Source organism: Armigeres subalbatus, chromosome 2 (genome assembly GCF_024139115.2).
Source record: "Armigeres subalbatus isolate Guangzhou_Male chromosome 2, GZ_Asu_2, whole genome shotgun sequence".
NCBI classification, from domain to species: Eukaryota; Metazoa; Arthropoda; class Insecta; order Diptera; family Culicidae; genus Armigeres; species Armigeres subalbatus.
Genome location: NC_085140.1, coordinates 119,325,195 through 119,335,547, shown reverse-complemented (window position 1 = coordinate 119,335,547; position 10,353 = coordinate 119,325,195). Strand labels below are relative to the sequence as shown.

General features: G+C 42.3%; 1 protein-coding gene across 1 annotated transcript; it reads right to left on the bottom strand.

Moving 5' to 3' along the window:
• Window positions 1–725: 725 nt before the first annotated feature.
• Window positions 726–3,299, bottom strand: LOC134215019 (islet cell autoantigen 1-like protein). The gene is made up of 5 exons (XM_062694284.1): window positions 3,284–3,299; window positions 2,522–2,628; window positions 1,934–2,451; window positions 1,585–1,842; window positions 726–1,523 (listed from the first exon to the last, which is right to left on the bottom strand). The coding sequence occupies exons 2-5, from the start codon at window positions 2,583–2,585 to the stop codon at window positions 930–932; spliced, it is 1,434 nt and encodes a 477-aa protein (XP_062550268.1). The 5' UTR covers window positions 2,586–2,628; window positions 3,284–3,299; the 3' UTR covers window positions 726–929.
• Between the last annotated feature and the right edge of the window lie 7,054 nt (window positions 3,300–10,353).

Sequence of the window (10,353 nt, the reverse complement as noted above, 5' to 3'; positions counted from 1 at the left end):
CAACTCATAAGCAGGATCAGAAGCAGCACGGCGAACCACGGAACATATGCCAATTTTCATTAGTCTAAGTTTTTATAATTCTTTTAATTTTTATGCCAAATGGCCCTAAAATCATTACGACTATTTTTCTTTATTATGCCAAACGGTCGTTATGCCAAATGGTCTTTATGCCAAATGGCCCGTGGCTATTCAACTCGTTATGCCAAATGGCATTATGCCAAACGGACTTATGCCAAACGGCATTATGCCAAATGGAATTATGCCATTTGGGGTAGCCCCCTTCATAAGAGACCACATCAATAACGGTACACTTGAAGTCGAGCTGTTAACACCACTGACCAGTTGGCTGATATATTTACGAAAGGCTTAGAAGCTGGACGTTTGCAGATACTGAGATCTTGCATAGGATTAGCCGATTAAGAGGGATGTTAGAAATCACAGTAATCGAGTTAATTGCTAACAAGCGTAGCAACCATTGAGTTATTGACACTCCTTCTCTATTCATTAATTTTTGTCATTCGCATATTCGCATTTAAACCCTCAGCCAATACGGAAGTCCAATAAATATTAATTAAGCTGTTTCACCCTGCGTTAGTATCGCGCCTGTTATCCACCATTGCGATAGAAGGGTGTCATGCAGGCCACCGGATCCAACAATAGAGATATGTTTTTCACAATGTGTATGCTTTGCGAGTGCCTATTTTAATATTCCACATTCACGCGATTTTTATTGATTTCCATTAGTGAAGCACGTGATAGTTGTACATACATTCAAAGAAGCTTATACATATGATTAATAAAAAGAACATCGCATAGTCCTGCGAGCTCATCACCATCGTAATCTATCGGAATCATAATTAGATAACACAATGCATAGTAATAACATCTTGATTCTGCGAGTCGTCATTCATCATTGATTTTGCCGCAAACTAAGCCGCCAAACTGTTGGTGGGCACATCAGCCTTGGACGGAATTGCGTCCGGATTGGAAAGCGGATCCAACTCGGCGAACAGCTGGTACCATCCGGAGAGATCCTTACCCGTCTTGCCATCTTTGTGAGATTTCTTCGCATCCGGCGCATGACCAGATGCTACCACTCCATTCGCGTTGGAACTCCTGGAAATGCTGGACAGGAAATTTCCAAACATGTCACTTGATGTCTTCTCGGACTTCGGATTCATCGGTGCCGACGTAGGGAACTGCTCGAGATCGGAAATGTGATCCAAGGTGGACGGTAGGATGGTTTCCGGATTTGTGAGCAAAGTCGATGGCATGAACGGAGCCGGTGAGGAAAGGAAGTCGGAAAATTCATCGTCCATGGTTAGACCGAGTAGGTCTGCAGAAGCCGAAGTTGGGTCAGTTCGGGATTTCAGTTCGTTGTTAAGGTCAAGCTGAGGGATGTCCGACAGAAGGTTTGTTGCCGCAGGATTTTCCGAGAGAAGTTGATCGTCATCATCCGGATTGAAACTTGTCGGTTTAGTTTCATTCGGTTTCTTTTCGACATCTTCGTCTTTGAATTCGTCCTGCGAACAATCGATAGATTAGATTACATTTTTTTTTGATTTTGAAAATAAATAATTTCACCTGAAAGAACAGCATTTGATCGTCGTCTGCCGGTTTGTCCACTTGGTCTTGGCCTTCTGTTTCCTCCTCCTTGGTATTGGGGTTCGCTTGAGTGAGCTCCTTTAGAATGGAAAAGTTGTAGTGCGGGTCCTTTGAGAGGCTCTTTAGTGCTGTTTTGTATGTTTCGTTGCTCTTCTTCGCAAACTGAAGCATCGAGTTCTGATAGCCCACCAACGCGTGGGAGAACATGTTGCATCTAGCAGCTGCTAGCAGATCAATCTGTAACCAGTCGCTCATTAAAAACATTTTTCGTAGAGGAAGTCAATTCGATATTGATTATTTTTAAATATTGTTGAAGGTTTTCACCTACCTTCTCCAAACAATCCAACGAGTACTTGTCGAACTTCGTCTTGGCCGTCTTAACGTGTCGCTGCGCCTTGCGAAATTTTTCCAGCCCCCTGCCAGTGTCCGGATCCAGCTGTATGCTGACCGATTTCATCCAGCTCAGCGCCGCCCGGTACTCGGTGCGTTCCCGTTCCATCTGTTGGAGTGTCTTCTGGGTATCCACCACGGCACGCCCCTTGAAGGTTTGCACGTCATGATGCAGTCGCAGCAAAGGCACCCGAATCGTAATACGCTGCTGACCACAGTAGGAGATTGCCTTGCCCGTGTTGGACATCAGTTTACCCGTGGTGGGACATTCCTTGCTGACCTCGCGCAGGAATTTTCCCAACGAGTTTTCCTCCTGAGCTAGTATGCATACCCTTTCCTGATATTGATCGATGATGCGATACAGTTGCCGAGAACTGTCCGCCACCGATTGGAATAGCTCAATTTTCGCGTCGAGCTCTCCATCAGAAGCGACTATATTTTCATCCTCTTTTGAGCCTAAACCGAATACAGAGAATGTCGTCATTAGAGCAGCGCGAGTACATATTGCAAGTTACACCACGCCTACCGAGCTTCCGTTGGACCGCCTTTTTGGTGACCCAAAATTGATGCTGGAATTCGGACTTCAACATTTCAAATCGAGGCAACGACAAAGCAAAATTCTGAAAAAATAAACTGAAAAGCAGGAAAACTCCTCACAGGTGAACTTCTGTGCCTTCCTGTGTGTTGTATTTTGACAACTCAAGAAAGGGAGTCATTTATCGATTTTCCAACCTTCTGTACAACTGGAACGGTGGATGACACGGGTGAGAAAAACCTTCCCCTTGTTATCACACTTTGGTAGGACGAAACACGTGCGCAGAAGCACCGCTTTACGATAAGAATTTGAACATTTGTATCCACTGTTGTTGATTGATTGACCGTTAGTTGAACATTTGCTATTCTCATGCTTTATGATGCTCAATAACCTAATTTAGAATAGACCACAGTAGAAGATTGCAAGGAATAATCGATATAATAGAATTGAGAATAATGTTTGTAAATAAATTACGAACAGAAAATAATATTACAGAATAAAATAAAGTGAAAAAGGTATGTAGGTAGGTATACCAAATAAGTTTAGAATAAATAATAAAATAGGCTCCGATTTACAAATTTGTGTTTTTGTACGCAGGATTCGTACATTCCGCAAGATCACGAAGAAATATTCCTTTAAGTAAAAAAATAAACTGGAAGGTTATTTGTATTTTCTTTCTTATTTATTCTGTGTTATTATTTCTTCCTTTTCTAAATACTTTTGTGCAATTTTGTGTTTGAGCATGAGCTGTACATTTCGAAGTTGCTACTCTGTTATTGAACAGAACAATCGTAATTGCACAGGGAACCAATGCGGATTTGCTTTTTCGTTTAATTCCATTCGTTGGAACAATGGGGTATAGAGATTAGACAACCTCAGTAGCATAAATTTCCGGTGATCCCGCTCGATGACAAATTTTGTGGCTAATCGAGCAGTTTCAGTCAAGTCCGTCATCCCAGTATCGGATTGGAGACAGTAGCCAACCCACAGAGTAGCACCATGCGCGCTAGCAACATCCAAACTTTGACCCGATTGGAAAGTTATCACGACACTCTAATATTTCCGACTGTAACCGCAACAGAACGAGACTAACTGACAACGAAATTTGACGTCAGCAGCCATTCCTCATGCATCACGAGCGCCGACGTAATAGGGTTTGGCCAACGATTCTCGATTTACTCCAAGCTAATTTGAGTGACGACATGGATTGCCAATCCGAACGCAGTCAACGTACCACTGGATCTCTGTCCGCAGCGAAGTTGCTGGCGAAATCTCTTGGTTTGATGTACGCAGCCAAGTCTATGCTGCAGAAATAACGGCGCTGAAAAGGGACTACAGTTACTACACCAGGCAATTTTCGATTGTAAATTGTCTCGACTTCCTGGGCATAAAAGATATCATCGTGTTAGCCTCGATATACGAATGCAAAAATGGTAACTTGGCTTAGAAACCTCGCAGTTAATAACTGTGGAAATGCTTAATGAACACTAAGCCAAGGCGGCTCAGTCCCAGTGTAGGATGTAATGCCAATAAGAAGAAGAAGAAGAAGTTACTACACCGAAGATGCTGGCTTCGAGTCCATTTATCAACAGCTGTTCCTCACTCCAGATTATATTTGGAATATAATGCGAAACATCCATTAATAATCCCGGTGAACTGCAGGCTTGCATCACAGTTCTACCATTGTGGAGTGGACTCTGTGAACTAATCACGTTAGTTGAGAGGAGATGCCGAGGATCCGAAAGTCAGCAAACCTAGAAAATCAGCTGGACGAGGCCCTTGACCGATTCCAGAGCCAATAATCCTTCTTGGATATGTCAACAGTTACCATCCAGCTTGGAGTAGCCGGACCAACAACGTGCAGGCATCATCATTCCAACCTTGGCAGCCGGCGAACTTAACTGTTCTGAATAAGGCTCCCATATTCTTCCGCCAAGCAGAATCGATATTTCGCTCGTATCGGCTCGTCACCAATTGTTTTTGGTCCGTGGACGCCAATTACAGCGATCACACCCAATTTGTATCACACAGGACAACAGGGCCTCTTGAGACCTCGAGAAGACGCCGGCGGCTCTACAACAAGCTGATTGAACTGACTTCAAACTATACTCGAAGCCGAACTGAATACCCATACTCCAATGTCAATCTCAAAATTTACTGTGGTTATCAACCTTGCAACTTCGTCCAATTTCCGAGAACTAGTCCAAAACCGGACGCCGTGTGCTCCACTGGCGATATGAGTACATTAAAAAGCCGTCAAATTGCGTAGAAAACTATTACGAGCAGTCAAATGTGCGAGAAGAAAATGGCGAAGATCACCGATATGACCCGTACCCTGGACGAGTATCAGGCTGTCCGTAATAGCTGCAGGCAGGTGACCAGGAAGCGAAAACAAATCCCGGACAGAGTTTCTCGACTCCATTAATGAAAACCATTCCTCATCAGAGATTTGGAGGCGAATGAATAGTACATCTACAAGGAAAGAGATGACATAAAGGAATGGCTATCAAAGTGAAAGGTACAATAACAAAGGTTCCGAAGATTATCGCTGATGCCCTGGTGGAATATTTCATGAGCTATCTTCACTACACCGCTCTTCAGACCCATTTCTAAACGGCACCTATTCCCCGGCGCAGTACTCAGATTTCCGGTGCCATAAGCAGAGGCGTCGCGTGGTCAATTCTACAAACCTGTGCACCGAGCGGTGTATTTCGGTTTTCAGTTGTTTGATGCTTCAATAGTATCAGCATTAAAATTACGAGTAAGCACGCACGCCGGTGATACTTTTTTAATTATATTTGTAGAAAAAGTTAAGCATTCAATAATGTAAATTTTGACGAATTGATAATTGTTCGTGCTTCCCGTATCAAAGTGAAATATTTTGAGAAAAAAACCTGACCTGAAAAAGGGACCTTAAATGACACATCCAATATGAACGATCTATCTTCAACCGTGTTTCCATATGTTTTCGTCTATCTGCTTCTAAGCTAAGATGTTTATCGAATTAAGCTCAAACTAAACTTAAAGTGAAAGTGTGTTTAATTGAAAAACAAACAAATCTGGGGAATCATAATGTCTTTCAATTGACATATAAGACAACTATTCAATGAAACGGTATCTTTTAATTTTAATTCAATTATTTCTAGAATGAGACAAGTCTTAATAATTATGTGTTCATAAAATTGAAATATATTAAGAATGATTAGACAGGTAATAAACATTTGTAATTAGCATCTCATACATATCAATTTTTTTTTATAAGATATTTTCCGTTTTCATCAACACGGTCCGTGAGTATCAGTTATAAAATCGGAACAGTGACAAAATCAGAATAAGCTTTCGCATCTGCCGCAATCTGAAAAAGTGACGTATACGCCATTTTCCAAAAAAGGTGTTAACGAGTACCACTCAACGAACTCTTTAACAGAAAAATGGAAAACATGCATGTTGTAAAATGGCTGTTACGTCACTTTTCCAGATTACGGAGCATACTATATGAGAAAGTTAACTCCTAGTGTGCCGCTGTAAACACGCTCAAAGCAGGAGATTTATTTATGTCTTATGATCACATAAATATTTTTAGGCATATATCTCAGCATAGGAAAGGACAGTTTTTTGTAGACATATTTCAAGATGCATTCGAGGATATACTCCAAAATAGTTTGGACCTAGAACATCCGAAAATATTTCAACGATTTTTAGTTATATCAGAACGCTACATAAAATGCAATCCGTCTTCCTGAAGTAATAAAGCCGCATCTTATCACTTTTATTTCGATGAGGGAAGTCGGTGAAAAATCCTCTGTTGTTAGTTACGGTCTTTTACCGTTAAAATATTATAAATACAACATTTAACCAAAAATAACCCAAGTTAGTTTTAAAGGCTAAATCTAAAAAAATGATAGAATTTTCTTTTGATAACAACGGAATAATTTTGTTGACGAAATCGGGCGTGACAAAATCGGGCGTGATAAAATCGAACATATCTGTAATCTGCGTTACTCAAATATTAATTATTCTATTTTAGTTTATTTCGAGATGAATCTTTTTCAAAGGGCTGTTTTCATACCACGTGGACAGATGTCGAACATTTTAGATGTAGGTACTTCCCTCATCAGCGTACACATCTGATCATGCAATTTTCATTAATTTGTTTAACCATGGACATTTTCCTACCCCACTACCCGCTTTGTTCACGTGGAGGGCAGCGGTATTTTCGTCTTCGTCTAGTCTCGAAAACCAATAAAAGAGAGCTTTTTGTAAAACTCATGCGTACCAAATCGTAAGCTCAGGAGAAACGTTCTGCTATAGTGGAGTTCTAGCAAATGTACGTTGCTTTCGTTGGTTTTAGCCCCTATGACGGTGGACGAAATACCTGCCTTCCCTATACGAATAGCTTTGGATATTGGATTTGACGAAAAAATCATCATAAGCCATATCGATCACTATGAAATATTAAAAGCTTGCTGATCCAATGTCTTATTCAAACCGGCTTTCGCCATGGAACGCTTTGAGAGAGCAGAAAATTCATTTAATCACCGCCTCTTCTTTTTCTTTTGTTCCGATTGCGCGCTCTTCAACCAAAGCATGCGCTGTTTGAAGCGGTATGGGTTACCACCTATTCGAGTGACCAAACCGATGTGCTTTTCTGCATCGGCACAAGCAACTGCACGAGATGAACGCTTTGGCTACCTATACATCGCCGATTGCGGTTAAAGCGGATGACCTACACTACAAAATAATGCGTGTATGATGCATGGCAAACCGTTCTCTGAAAGTGCACGTGATGGACAACATGTGGCGGTGCGTCGTTTCGTTTCGTGGAGTAAATATAACGCGCCCCATCGTACCATTTCGTTCCCTCATATCACATGTCGCCTGTAAAAATTCGTGCATATTTTACGATTATGTATTTATACTCAATTGTTAAATTTGTACTAAACATATAAATGCACATGCTCCAAATATTTGTATAAGGATGACAAGAAATCTATTGAGAGTTTAAATGTTAGGGACAAATTGCTACCTATTGCAGTGTACGGTTGCACATGTGACGCGACGCCTCTGGATAAGATAAAGGTCAGAGTTTTAATCTCCTTTCATGGATTATGCCCTTCAAAAAGCTACTGGAAATCGGTGGGTCCAGACTCATAGGATACCTGATGCTGAACAATTTTACAAACAGAGGAAAGACCAGTCTTCTCTCGCCATCAATCAAGAGTGGACTGCAGAACGGTTCCGAGCAGCTGATTCATAGCTTCGTCATAGCTATCCCTAAAACAGCGGGTCTGCGACGATGTCAGCAGCTACCGGCCAATCGCTCTGACAGCTGCAACTCAATTATGGAGCGAATGGTTAATCGTTGATGATCGAGTTTCTTGCAAAAATCGGAAACTAGACTTTCGACGCTTCCGGCCCGGCTTCGAAACGGCACCTATCTGGCATCTCTTGGCAGATAACGATTAACAAAAAGAGGCTCCACATTGAGATGGTGATCCTTGGTTTGCCTAGCCAATAGAGATTGGTGTCCTGGCGTCCTAATAAGTTGGCGATCTGGGAATTACTGGAACATGCTTACTTCCTTATTAATTTCTTGAGTAGACTCAGGTTCTTATATCAGGTTCACCACTTGACAGTAGATGGGAGACTAGTGCGGGGTAAAAATTCATTTTCAGTGGAAAACATAAACAAACTCGGTGGTGTCTCATATAAAAATCCAAGATGGCTGAAACATGAAATTGGCATACTGCTACTGTAGCAGTAACAGCTTTTGTATTCACCTTGACTTACCTTGGTTCTCGCGAGCAATTACGAATCAAATATAAAGAAGAACCAGGCATTCCGCAAAGCTCGTATTGCGGTCACTCCTTTTAGCCTAAGCGGTATCTTTCGTACTTCCCACTGGAATATCAGCCATCGACATTCGTCTTAACATCGTGTCGCGGAATGCACGACTCATTTAAAGAGTTTGCTACACTGTTCCACTTAGCCAGCCTCCGATGGCGATGCCCCAAATGATTTACCCGCTCACTCGGGACATTTCTGATTGGGAGAACCATACTAATCAACCACAATATCAACGATCAGCAATCAAGCTTCGACGAACCGTACAATGCGTTAGATTTCGCTACATTCACGGACTGCGTCGGCACTTTGAGTTCTCTGAGCTACAAGTGACATGCAAATGCTGCATGAAACGACCTGAAACTGGTAAAACATTCAAAATTACCAACCAATGGATCGTCAGAAGTCTTCCTAACGTGAACCCCAGAGCAGACTCAACCAACTGTTCTTTGATATTGCCAAGCCTTTAGCAGGACCTGGACACCTGGTCCTCAAACAACTTCAGGTGGGCATCACTGACAACATGCTTGCCTTTATAAACAACTTCCGGCGTCCCCAAGGGTCGGTTCTTGGTCACCCTCTTTGGTCGCAATGAACGGAGTTTTCGGCGTTCTACCGGCGAATGTTCAGTGGTTCACCTCGTCTCTGGTCGTGGTGGGTAATACTCTGGACAAACCAAAAGACACAGGGAGCGTTAGTGGCATTCACCGTTGGGCTGCCTCCATCGGGTTTTTATGAACGCCGGAAAATGCATTCGGGCCACGTTTGCCGGAGTCGTCAACAACATCAGACTCTGCCATGATCCCATCCGAACAGAAAATCCTCCGCGTCCTTGGAGTGGACATCGGTTTCCTTTCGACACCGAGTCCTAATGGCTATAGCAAGGCCATTTCTTTTGCGCTGACACCTCTAGTGCAAGTCCAGCTCCTCTGACGAGGCTGACCGGATCTTGCGAAACGCGGCACTAGTCTCCCCCAGTGGCGAGGGTCCACTGGCACGGATCAAAAGCTGGCTAATTCTCCTGGTCGACCACATAGCCACCCGGTTTAAAGTGGGGAAAATACGAGATTGAGAAGATCGTTCCTACAACTGTTGGGAACACGATTCCAGAACAATGAAATTGTCTCCAGCCGGGGTGTGGGTTTTGCAGCCTTACCTGTAGATGCCCTAAATACGAATTCCTAGGAACTTTATGGGATCCCAGGCAGCATTAGAAGCTCTAGGCAGCAATACTCTCTTTTGTTTTTGAAGGATGCCAATGATGCAACACACTTCTTTTTTCGAACAAGGTCCTCTACCGAGGCGAACGTGCTTTCCCGGATATAAGTCCCTCCCTAAAACACATACTGTTCAGCATTAGGAGGTTGTCTACTCCTCTATTTCAACCTTATTTTACGACATTCTGCCAGTATCGAATTTTTTCACCTTTTCACCAAGGTTTCAAGAGAATACCTATTCGAGCAAGATGGCTCCTCAAAGAAAAATCGGCTCTGAAATGCCATCGATGAGATTCCATTCCATCCATAATCTAACAAATTAATTTTAGTTGACGACATGTTCCGCCGGTTGCTAAAAATTGATTATCGTAAATCCAGTGTTTTAGTTAAAACTCGAACAGCTACTAGTAACTTTGTAAACGTGAACCGTTACCGGCATCAGTGATTTTAGCCGTTTGGTGCCAAAAGTTAGGAAATTCTGTAACGACCGGATCTAAACAGTTTCATCGTTGAAAATTATGTCGACGCGAAAAGTTGTACCTATACCTATACCTATGATGGCCGTACACTTTAAATGGAATATAGCACAAACTCGTGTTCTAGACTAAATCGATTCGATGTTGTAATTGCTGAAATTGTACAAATATCATTTACATATTAGATTTTCTCATGCAAAGGACTCATAAACAATAATCTACATGAATTTCTTCTCTGCAGGTCGTATCCGACAACAAGCTCCAAATGGGTGCCGTATTTGGTGAG

Bases quoted from the DNA above. Each gene is read 5' to 3' on its own strand.
- LOC134215019 (XM_062694284.1), bottom strand. From the start codon at position 2,585: ATGTTGAAGTCCGAATTCCAGCATCAATTTTGGGTCACCAAAAAGGCG. The intron at 2,452-2,521 runs GTAGGCGTGGTG...TATTCGGTTTAG, and splicing joins GGCGGTCCAACGGAAGCTCG to GCTCAAAAGAGGATGAAAAT. The intron at 1,524-1,584 runs GTGAAATTATTT...GATTGTTCGCAG, and splicing joins ATCAAATGCTGTTCTTTCAG to GACGAATTCAAAGACGAAGA.